This window comes from Montipora foliosa, chromosome 6, assembly GCF_036669935.1.
Source record: "Montipora foliosa isolate CH-2021 chromosome 6, ASM3666993v2, whole genome shotgun sequence".
NCBI classification, from domain to species: Eukaryota; Metazoa; Cnidaria; class Anthozoa; order Scleractinia; family Acroporidae; genus Montipora; species Montipora foliosa.
The window spans coordinates 51,199,574-51,212,061 of NC_090874.1; the positions used below are offsets into that span (position 1 = coordinate 51,199,574).

The following is a 12,488-nucleotide window of genomic DNA, read 5'->3' on the forward strand; positions in this document are numbered from 1 at the left end:
TTATTTTCTTTGGAGTTCCATTTTCTAATCTCGTTTTATATTGCATCATTTAAGAATATACGGATTCCTAGCTAATAAATAGGCAACAAACACGTCGCGACGCTGTGGTTTTTCGCGTTGTTTTTTTTCGTGAACTGTTGACATGCTACTTAACTAAAACGACTAACTGCAGAGCGCTCAAATAAGAAGATACGAGGGCAGAGACAGATTGAGTATTTTTCACTAAAATGTTTCTTCCGGTTTTAAGAACTTTCGTTTCATTTTCAACAAGACAAAGCATTTTAATACGTAGAACATTATTCTCTTGTTTGTACGAATTTTTCAAACATCATTGTTTAGTTTGTTTAGCTCATTTCTCTGTGCTTGCCATGAAATATAACTGGTTGTTTTTTATATTTATTGAACCAAGAGATATTTCAAGTTCTGTTTTATCGTTAATCTATAATTTTTCTTTGAGCTTTGCGATCGGAGCGCTTTTTCAGTTATAGTGCGACGTAGAGCGCGTAGAAAGACTTTTTGCAAACCAGTTTGCCATGTTCATTTGCAAAAAATGAAAAAATAAATACGTTATTCACCGGCTTAGGTCGCTCCGAGGCCTACGGCCTCGGGCCGTACTCAAGACCTCGATCGGTCACAGTTTTTCCCTATACGGACCTCCCAGCCGGTGAATAACATGTATATATATATATATATGTGCGAAATAGCTCGAAGAACTCAAGGTTTATTAGACAAAAATGAGGCGAAGGGTGGTTTCATAGAGCGAACAAGTTCTCAACAAGTTCAAAATGCATTTGGAATTGATCATCAACAAATGGCGTTTTGGGTTATCTTAAAAGAATACGTTAAGAATTAACTTGAAAAAACGTGTCAGGTGAAAACAGTGAAAATGCAGAAAAAGTGTTTCTCAGGTGTCTCTAAGAGGAAATTGCTTAATTGTCTTAAGGTAGACGAAATGTCGCTTCGATAGTTCTTGGCCATTTTACTCAAATGCAATTCGATTAACACTGTGTGCCATACAAGGACTACATCATTGGTTCTAGGAAAGACGCGTGAAAATCCATGATTCCCTGACAACTATAAAATTTTGATTATGACCAAGAATCTACGTGTAAGTCTTAACATATCTCGTTGGCCAGGGATGAATCTGAGGCGAAATGTAAGACAGCGCGCAAGTTTCAAAATAATCAGGCGAAGTAGTGCGGTAATCTCTTGTCACTCGTTCCCCACACAACAATACATTATGGTCGCTGTGCAGTGCATCTTTTGAAAACGCAAAGCATTATGGTAAGAAGCCAACAAAGCCAAAAACATCTAGATTTTTCTTAGATCTGACTCAAGTTCTGATCATGTTGTTGCTCGTTTGCTGTCTTCGCTCGTTCTGAAGCAAAAAACAAAATAAAAAACTGGTATGTTTAACAGGAAACATCAAGTGGCATACGTAAAACAGCATAGGCGGTCAGCTAAGTAAACATTGCTGTTGCGGCCATTCGCCATGTAGATCTGCCTTTGAGAAACTGTGTGGTGGTCCTCTGTAAAAACTCATTAATAATTCACCTAAGTAAATACCTTTCACATCTCTCTCTCTCTCTCTCTCTCTGTCACATTGTTTCATCGGCATTGTAGCCATTTAAAGAGATGCCGTATGTTATTTTCTCTGCCTATCTCCGCAGCCTCTGCTCTAGACTGCTTCAAGTGTGTTTCAATGCGATCCATGCAAGACTGTGTTGATTTTCAAAAGGAAACTCGCTGCGTAAGGGAGACGGACAGATGCCGTAATATGACAGTTCAAGTCTACGTCAACTTGATTAAACAGAATATAACAGCTTATCAAAGAGGATGCGCCACACAGGACCAATGCCTGCACAAAAGATGCTCGGGCCACTTCGCTGAAAAATATGGAGAAAAAGAAAACGCTTATAATTTTTGCAACATGAGCTGCTGTAAGGATAATCTGTGTCCCCAGACGAATTTCACCGCAAACACAGACACCAATGAGCCCGCGATGGGAGCTCGAAGGAGTGGATCGCACGTAGTGGAATTGACAAGCGTCTTTGTTTCTGCTGTTGGATTGCTGAGTACTGTTTGCGTGTAAGCTAGTTTCTCAGGAAGCGACTCTAAACTAATTTTCAACTATTTAGGCTTGTTAGCGATACCAATGCGGTGCGCTGAGGACCATCCAACTACTTTACCGTCCCGGAACTCACACACAATTGGGTCGGGGGACAAGCGGAATTTAATTCTTTCAAGCTGGGGCCCAACTCAATGAAGAGTACATCAACATTTTTCTATTTACTATGTTTAAAGTTTTCCTATTACAATCAATTTTCTAGTGAGATGAAAATATCTGAACGATTATTTTAGGTGATGGGGCTATGGTAGGGCGTGGCTGTATCCTAATTAATATTCTGATACAGCCACAAATGTTAGCCCTGGATGGAGGAATTTTTGCGTGATTACGCGATACGTGTGGGTTGTCAATTACGACAGGCTGTGGATTCCATGTTCATGTCTATTATTAACAAGTAATCACATGATTTTTCAAAGATAGTCGTTGAAATTTAAAAGTCGTTCCCGTTTATTCCAAATTGTATTCGAAATCATGTGATTGCCTGTACTAAGAAGTCAAATATGGAATTGATGCTGTTTTCAGCCGAGTGTTGATTCAAACCAATGCAAAATCTGATTAATTACTCTAACGAGGAGCCCATGGCCGAAGGTTTATTAATGAGTTATCACTATCTAAGACCATCCATTTTAGAACGGCTTCTTTCGCTAACTACAGTCAATCAATGTACAATGTTTGCACTACGGCAGTTTGGATAAAATTAACTTTCAATTTACGAAGGAAATAGCAATCTAACGATAACAACGACCATGCAATCCGAAATCTGAGGATACCAGCATCCCAGTCACAGGCTCCTGAACTGGCCAATAGGATAGCCCGAGCAACGCAATGAACCAATCAAAATTCGACTTCGAATCAATAAGCTGAATGCTGTACAAAAGCGCGGGAAAATGTGTACGTACGAGTCGTGATTGGTTTTGGCTCAGTGCCGAAATTATGTAAACCAACAGTAAAAGGAGTAATCGCCAGCGTTTAATTACTTTCGCGACGTAATTGAAAATCATCTTACTGGCGCATTTTGCATTTCCTGTATGTAACTATTCAAAAATAATTCAGTATGAGCACGTTTGGGGGTTTGTTTGCCAGACTGTATGTCGCAGTAACTGAAAGAATAGCTCTTCGTTTAACGATCTTAAATCTGATAAGATCAGTGAGAGCAGAATGGGCCACAGAGCAATACACTGCCACCTGGTATATTGCAAAAAGTTGTCTCTAACGTGTCGGAACCGAGATCTTCGTTGCCGAAAAAAAAAGACTTTAAGGCCAGTCTTATGGTATAAAGGCCAAGAATATAAATTAAATGTGAACATTGAGAAAGAGTAAATCTGAAATATAAACATTCCAAAACTGCAGTAAAATATCGTTGTTATAATGTGCCAAGTAGAACCTACTTGGCGGCTCTACCAGCACTTTCTTGTTTTAGCGTTTCCCACCTTGAAACGAAAAATAAAGTGTTTGTAAACAGATATTTCCTTGCATTGGCAGTTTATCGACAGATCACAATTCGCCGCCCCATCTCAAAGAAGACAAAACTCATAGCTTGAGTCCATACCGGCCACTCAACTGTATTTGCACCACTGCTCCGCTCTCCAGCCACAGCCACATCAAGTTTGTTATCTTCTTCGGCCTGGGTGGCTTTGTATGTTTTGCGGATCTCATCTGTTCTCGGCACCGGAAAGGTGCAATTCTGGGATTCATGACTCCCGCAACACACCATTTCACAGTCTGATATTTCTCTCACATCTTTGGTCCAATAGTTTGGACATTCCTTTTTGTTGCACTGCTGTGTTGTGGCACAATGCAGACCAGCAGCTTCAAAGAAACGTTCTTCTAATTGATCACCGATCATCTGGGGCAGTTTGTATTTACCTCTGAACCTAACACATATTGGTTTATCAGACGGATTCTGCGTGCATTTTCGCACCATTAAATTGCCCCCATCACGATCCTCGCATTTCCCAGTGGACTTTGCCCCCTTACTGAGCCAGGGTTTCTCAGCGGTGAAGCCAAAACAGGAGAAGCAGTAAACCTCTGAAGTTTCAACTGCAACACAAAAACACAACGCTGATGACAACCTTCGTGGGGCAATATTATTTTTATGACAATTGGTTAGTGTTTTTTAAAAGTGAACGTTTAAATAATTAAAAATGGAAAACTGAATTGGCAAGCATCAGCGCCTTGAGAACGAGACTCTAACGTTGTAAGCAAACGAGGTCACTCACATTGTCAGCCTTCGGCATCCACACCGTGATCTCTCGCTGATGTTGTGAGAGAATTCTCATCATGAACATCAACACTGTCCAAAATGTGGTTGTTTGTAAAACGCTGCGTAACGGCGTAAGGGAGATTATGCTTTTGTAACAATTCAGTCTTTTAAAAATATTATTTAACCCTCTCAATTTAACGACTCTTCCAACGGTTTCTCTTCACCCCTGATGAAGACACTTGCTAAGCGGCGAAACGATGGGTGTTTGAACTGTAACTTTGTTGAGTAACTTCAGTTCCAAACCGGAGTAGCATAAGTGATTTATTTAACCCTTGTTTGCATTTGAACTATTTAAATCTTGAGGTTTAATGAAAACGAATGTTTTGATGGAGCTTTGGGCTCCGCGAGATGTCAGTAATTTCCACTCCCTTATTGCCGGGAAAATGATTTTATACTGGCACAGGAGCCCATGAATAGGAGCCTCCCTATTTACTATATCCTTGAGTCAACCTTTGCACGTTTCTTTCTATTTTTGGAACAAACCCTTCAGCAGGAGACTCGCATTTACATCAATTTGCATACATCATTTTTGCTATTTTTGTCTCAGTCCTTTGACAATAACTTTATTCTGATTGGCCATTCTAAACGGTGCGTGCAGAGCCGAAGAACTCGTGGCATTCTAACAATAGAAAGAAACGCCCAAAGTTTGACTCGTAGGGCTTGTATGGGAGAGGCAAGCTCCTACTCATGGACTCCTGATTGGTATTAACCGCGTAAACCAATTTGGCTCTTTTGTTTACTTGTGATAAAATCTACAATAGAATATTTTACGACACAATATTTACACAGGGTTGTCTATTTTGCGAAACGTTGGTTTGAAACGGAAATGGTCACTCTCTGAATCATGAAAATTGGATTTCAACACACGTGTCTAGCTAGCAAGTGCAAATTTGTTGAGAAAGAGCGAGTTTCAGTAGAGTGTCGTAACCAAGACCAAAGTAATAACTTTGGCCAATCAAAAAGGACGGAGACAATCCAGTAAACCAACACATAGTGTGGGAAAATGTGTACGCGCAAGCCACGATTGGTTTTGGTTTCACTTCTGATTGGTTGAAAAAGTGGCGCGAAAACTTTGAACCAATCACTGAGTGAAGTAATACAAAACCAAAGCAATTCGCTAATTACTTTCGACACTCAATTGAAAAAAGCTCTAATGAAGAAATTTTCCAACATTTTCTTGTAGGACAGGGTGTATACGTGTATGCGTCCTTTAAAGTTGGTGGTAAAACACGACATAGGTAAAATATTACAGCGTAAAGAGAATTCGTGTAGTTGTCTTTTTTACATGAATTTCATCATGAGGTTAGGTTATTGTTAGGCTAAGGGTCGGCACAACTGGGTCCGGTTGTTCAAAAGCCGATTAACTTAATCCAGGATTAGCGTAAACGTTTGTTTCATGTTTTCAACTTTTTGGTGAAAGTTTCTTTCGCTTATTTTTGTTTTTCTATCGTAAAGTTTTGCCGACTATCAGCGTTGACCAGCATTTGGGAAGTAGAGAAATAAACTCCTGGGTTAATTTTTAATCTGGGATTAGCGTTTCTCGGCTTTTGAACAACCGGGCCCTGGTAGACGGACAAAGTACACATTCAATCACGGAATTAGCGTGATTATTGCACGAATGGAAAACCATCATCGCTCTAAGCCAAACCAATATGGACGTGAAAGTTACCCTATCATCCGTTGAGAAACTTGATTTCAAAATGCTTTAGAAAACTGAATCGAAGATTGCAATGCTTTCATTTGTTCCCGTCTTTGGTTGTCTAATTTACTGTCCAACATACAAAAAAAAGACTTCCTGGTGGAGAAGTCAAAACAGAGACTGAGGAAAGGTTTTTTCAAGCAGGTGTGAAGGCTGAAAGTTTTTAAAACTAATAATTAGGCCGGTTACACACGAGAAATTTTTCCTGGACAAATGTCATTGACAATGTTCATATGCTCATGTGTATGAACGAAAAATTTTCTTTGACGAGTTTTGCCTTTACAAGTCTTATCTGCTGATATGAACGAATTAACAAGTTTTCTATTCACAAGTTTTCACTGTAGCCAGCAATACAATTACACAGCGGACGACAAAAAAACAAACCACGGGGGCTCCCAATATCGTACCCAGAGTCCTCGGGCTTCTTGGTCAGCGGGTGAGCGTCCGCTGACCAAAAAGCCCGAGGACTCTGGATACGAGATTGCGGGTAGCCATTTTCGTTTTTTGATCATGGCTCATGCAAGAACAAGACCGCTGTGCGCCCGCAATTTCTCAATTTTCTTGACAAGTTTTCCTTGTCGACCCGTACAGACAGTTTGTACAGATGATCAAGTTCTGCAACGTGTCAATTTTTTCCTTGACAAGTGCATGTCAAGGAAAATTCGCGAGTTAGGACAATGTGCAAGCCAGCGAGCCATGCGAGTCATGGATGCGAGTAATGCGAGCCAACATGGCGAGCAATGGGAGTCAACATGATATTCACACAGTTATTGAAAGCTAACCGTTTTAAAACGGGTGCTTAGACTTAATTGCGAAATTCGCACGGCTCGCTGACTCGCAGATTGTCCAGCCCCAAAACTTGCTCGTGTGTAACCGGCTTTTGAACAAAACCTTTGTTCCTTTGGACCTCTACTAACTACGATTGGACCGAGATTTTAATTTGCCAAATACGTTGATAAACATACTCTTGAGACAAACACTGGCGACGTTTGAAAGAATTCCAACTCAATGACATTATTTTCATTCCATGGTATCATTCATTTAGCCGTATGTCTAAAAATAAACACTATCTTTTCTCTGGAATTTTCTCGGAGGTATATTAATCCTGATTAATCTTACAAGCAGTAACAGAAAATGACATTCGTCTCAATTCGCCCTTTCTGATGGGCAAAAGGTTTAAAAGAATAAATAGTTAACTCTAAGCTTAAATATTCTAACCAAATTTTATAATTATACCGCCGTTTGTCGTAAGAACAGGGGCACCCAACGTCAATTTCCGGAAAATATCTGTTCGGAAGACGATTTGATATCTAGAATTTTCGGAACATTTGTTGTAAAATTTTTTGCTTTCCTGCCTCTCCTAGCATTTACGAATATCTGAAAAATGATATAATCGCCCATTTTTAACGGATTTTTACCCTAAAAAGGTCACCTAGAATTTTCGGGAGTCTTTTTTCCGGCTAAAATTTTCGAAAAGGTAAGTTTTGATCCCTATAATGATCGGATCACTAGACTTTCAGCTAGGAAATCCGAACAGATGAAAATTTTTTATGGGATAAAAATATGCCTATATCTACCGTTAAAATACTAAAATACGTTTAACAATGCTATGTTTAAGTGGTTTTGAACTATATTCTCGTTGGGTGCCCCCGTAAGAATCCGCTTATGACACACTTTGTAGCTCCCAAACTCATCAGGTGGAGTTTCAGTAACCGTATCTCCTGTTACTATGTGTGTTTATGGATAAATATCTTGCCTGACTATCAGTTTCCAAAAAAATGAATTTAACCTGAACAATGTCATGGAAAATAAAACAAAGACTGTGGAAACAAGATGTTTCTTGAGTCTCGTTAGCCTTGAGGCACATTTATTTCCAGTTTAATGAGAGCCGGGTCCTTGCCGAGGTTCAACGAGGTTTCGTTCAGTTTGCCTCAGGGTGGACTAGGAATTGTTGAAAATATTGCGTTTTGCGTTCCGTTTCCAAACCTGTGATCTCCGAAAGAAACTTCAAGTATCAAACGAAAGACTTCATTTATCTTGGTAGGTATTTATTTTTTGTGCTTCACTAACCGACCACATCGACAGACAAAACAATCGGAATGATCACGAACTACCGCAAATAACAAATAGTTTTCGGTTGAAACTAAAATCCGTTTTTTTTCAACTGATAAAAGGGTCAACTCAATCCTGTTCAGATGTAAAATTCGCTGTTTGCGACTACATTTCGCTTCAAGACGCGATTTCGTTTCGTCGTGCAATTAAATTATAAAAAAGGCGAGGTACTGTTCTTTTTGTTCTGAAACTTATGCCGTTGAACAAAGCGCAATTGTTCAAAGCAAAAAAATTTCCATAAGTTTTCCCCAAGCAGAAAAATACCACAGAGGGAGGTCCAAAGAGATGTTTTTTTTTTCAGCTTCGACGAGAAGATCGAATATAGCAACGAATTCAAAGCAGTGCTAAACAACAAATCTCGAAAAAACTCTCAGCATTCACCCATAAACCTAACATAAGTTCATCCTCAAATTGATGCATGCCTTCATATCTTAATTTCGGGGCCTTCATCGAACACACCATGAAACGCCGGCAAGTTCATTTACAAGCTACAAGCACCTGAAGCAAGGCATCCGAATAGTCGAGCACAGTTTTTCACGTTTCAAATGGAGAGTAAGCCGACGCTGGTGCCAGATATTGAGAAAATGGACTCTTAAAGCCAAAAGGTCACGAAGACTGATCACATTCTTTGGCATTGATTTTAAGTGGTTTTGGGCGATTTTTCAGTTGAACGCCTATCGCCGCTTTGCTGGCTGACGGAAGGCATCTCTTTCATCGCCCATTTTTCAAAACCAGACTCAGATGTTGTCTGTACAATGTCAAATAAAGAAACGGTAAACAAAAAAACGACACGATGAAACCTAAGTGTCAGCTAAAGTACAGTAACTGAATATTTGGTGATACAAACGGCATTACCAAGCTTACGAAAAAGTCAGATGGGTCCCGGCGCATTAGATGAAAATTCGTAACGATTCTAACGAAAGAGTAAAGTTTACTGGTTTGGTTTCGGGCGTCAAATATCTATAACCAGTTATCATTAGCACTATTGTGTGGTTTTCGCAATTATACTGTGGAATTGTGACCTGCAAATTGGGCTACATAGGATATATATTGAATGTTACGAAATATAAAATATTCACCGTTTCAACCCCTTTGACAGTGTACCGCAAAACTAATCGGTTATTAATTTTTCGAATGCAACGAATTTCATCATAAGGAAACAAGAATTTTTTTAATGCACCGTCTGTTATGAGGCCTCTTACGAACTCTCTCTGCGATAGTATATGAATTTATGGAACTTGACCGAAAATAGTCCACCAAAACAAATAATGACAGTGGACACATATTTCTCGTTCTGATATCCTGTGAGTGTCATTCCAGCCAAACAGAAATGAATTGTTTCGCTGCATAGACTTATTCAAAGAGCAGGTAGCTGCACTTCCACTCGCTATATCACCTTGCAATTGATCTCAAAATTTTCCGGCCGACACTAAACTCTCACCTTCAGTGAAAATGCAGATTGTAGCTCCGAATATCACCGCATAAACCACTGTTGATGAGGTCAACTTCATTTTGGAGCCCTCATATACTTCCAAATCACACAGGCACCTCTAACCGACTCCAGGTTCTGTGACTTTGGCCTTTCGAACGCAATTATAGATGCGCCAACCATGCGCAACTGTTGCGATGTGACGTAACACGTCATTCGACTACGCAGTCAGCGATTCAAGGTATTTTTTTCTGTTTCATTTTTTCTCGGTTTTAAGTTTCATTACCTATGATTTGCAATTTCAAAACAACCATGGATGTTATCGTAGGGCCATTTAGATCGCGCGACGAAAGATTGCCGAGTTCATGATGAACTTGTATTCGAGTGGTCTCTTCAATAAACCAGACACTTAGTGCACTTAGTAGGGTAGCCTTGGGTTATATTAGAACATTTTTTCCAAAATTCCAGTCCTTTGCCTGGACAGCCTGTCTACTGCCATGTTTGTTGTATAAAAACCTCTGTAGATTTTCAAAAAAATGAGCGACAGCCGAAAACTATAACTTTTATAACTTCTCATCAACTCACTCATAAAATAGCCACTTGAGTTAAGGCTCCAATAAATCAAAACACTGGCGTTTTTTATTGTTCTCAAAGATAACTTACGCTCTTCCGCTTTACGTATACATGTCGTTTTTAAAAAGCAGAGGAACAATAAACAATTCGATTGTTTGAAGCATAATTTACTTTCCACAGTCACGACAAAAAAGCTTTGAAATCATTCAACGACTCGTCTCACTCATTTCATCATTCTTTTAATACTAATGGCGATCGACATTTATATCAACTAGCGAGTTTACATCGTATATGCGTTCCTCTTTGGACCCAACTTACAGTAAAACCGGTTGTTCATTTGCGTGCCACTTTGCTATTTTGTGATGCAATGTTAATGTTTTGATTGGCAGTTTGCTCCGAGGAAGTTGCAAGTTAAAATAGGTGTTTACGTTCCCAGAGGTGAACTTCAAATCTATTTTTTACAATATAACTTTTACGGCAAAAGAAGTTTCCATTGGATAGGATTCGCGAGGCTGTGCAAAAAGTAATTTTTAGATAACAAATCCACAATGCATCGCCGGCGTGATTGTCTGCAAACCTTGAATTATCGCAAGTCAATTGAAAACGTGTTCGTGTTGTCTCAAAATATGCTTTCATCGACCTAAAACAAAACTCACTAGAATTAAATTCAGGACTGTAAGGTGGTTGAAATATCAATTCAAGACCACAGTTCCTTAGCAGTAAGCGCAACTGGTTTTCCGCTGAACACCGTGAAAGATCATTTCATATAAATACAACATCTCCGTTCGCCAATGGGTTGTTTTCACGTTACGTCATCGATGCCATGTTGGTGTCATTAGCTCCAACAATTGTACATTGCAGCGCTGTTATCTGTGTCTCTAGAGATTGGTTTGCAAACCACCATATACTGTCTATTCTGGATTCCGCACGTAAATTTTCTTCGAAAAAATTAATGATTTCAAATCCATTTCAAGGGCCTTCCAAAGAACGAAAGTTATCAATGGAGAAGGTTCACAGTTTAATTACAGTTTGAGGTATACCATTGGACTTAAACAGTAAGTATTAAGTTGCGAAATCTGAACCTTCAACTTGCTCGGAGCAAAGTGCCAATCAAAAACTGCATGACATCGCCTGACAATATTGCCAAGTGGCGCGCAAACGAACAACCGGTTTCAATGTAATTGTTCTCCTCTTCGGACTGAAAGTAGCGCATCATGACGCATCTGTTTCATTCTCTCCATTGAAGTCACGTTTTAATGGGTGGTTTGCATCCAATCTCTAGAGACACAGATAACAATACTGCAATGTACAATTGCTGGTGGGCGAACAAAGGGGGCTAATGTTTTCATCCACCAACATACGTCGATGACGTAACGTAAAAACCTCTTCCATCTGTGGGATCACGCAAAAGATGGTGCAGAAAAGACCGTTGTAGACCACTTTCAAAAATGGCGACCACTTTTCTATTCTTTGTCTTTATGTTAATTAGACCTACTGCCCTCATTTTGAAACAAATATTCTTTTGAAATTTGCTCGTCGTAGCGAGGTTAGAAAGGTTTATTAGCATTAAAACAAAAGAATATTTTATCTGGCCGCCATTATGAATGAGGACTTTTCACCACTCACGAAAACTCATCGTTTCACCGGGAAAAAAACTTGTTTTAATTTCACTTGCGAAGGGTTGTGCTTCTGCGTATGGTTACCAATTTAAAACACAAGTTTCATGAAAAGACTACCCTTGAGAATGAAAGAGATGAAACACACAGACATACTGAGTTTTTCTTTTTCAGTCTTTTGACAAGTCCGGAGTAAGGCTAATCTGGGCAAACTTGATTAATCATTGTGCGACGTTCATACACCTTTTTCCAACGTGGCTGCATTCAGATATTCTTTTGTTTTCATTCAAATCAGACCTTGATGCCTCGTTCAAGGCAAAATATTCTTTTGAATTTTGAGAATATTTAAATGACGGTCATTTTGGAAAAAGGTGTATTAATCCGCCCCAACAAGACATTTCAAATTTCAGAGTTTGCCAGGAAGACAACTTCTGGGGCCGGTTGCTCGAAGCTTGGTTTGAACCGTTGGATATAGGAGGTATCAAAACCGATAGGTTTCCATAGCATTTAACGCTGGCAAGCGCTATCCATGCTTTGAGCAACCCGGGCGTGGGTGGATGAAACACTTTCAGACAAAGAAAGCAATTGAGCAAAACCAATGAATCAGAAACACATTGAGCAAGAGGACAAAGAAACTATAAATATCAACTATGCAAGCGCAAGAGACT

The 12,488-nt window shown here is 39.5% G+C and overlaps 1 protein-coding gene and 1 long non-coding RNA gene across 2 annotated transcripts in view; one reads left to right on the forward strand and one right to left on the reverse strand.

The window, feature by feature from the left end:
* LOC138007668 (uncharacterized) overlaps positions 1 to 1,807 on the forward strand; it is a 4,020-nt gene extending 2,213 nt beyond the window's left edge. The window contains exon 3 of the long non-coding RNA XR_011124086.1: positions 1,671 to 1,807. This is a non-coding gene — a long non-coding RNA (uncharacterized lncRNA). The remainder of the gene's footprint in view (positions 1 to 1,670) is intronic.
* Positions 1,808 to 2,215: 408 nt separating this feature from the next.
* On the reverse strand, positions 2,216 to 9,802 carry LOC138007667 (uncharacterized). The gene is made up of 2 exons (XM_068854706.1): positions 9,644 to 9,802; positions 2,216 to 4,168 (listed from the first exon to the last, which is right to left on the reverse strand). The coding sequence occupies exons 1-2, from the start codon at positions 9,711 to 9,713 to the stop codon at positions 3,612 to 3,614; spliced, it is 627 nt and encodes a 208-aa protein (XP_068710807.1). The 5' UTR covers positions 9,714 to 9,802; the 3' UTR covers positions 2,216 to 3,611.
* Between the last annotated feature and the right edge of the window lie 2,686 nt (positions 9,803 to 12,488).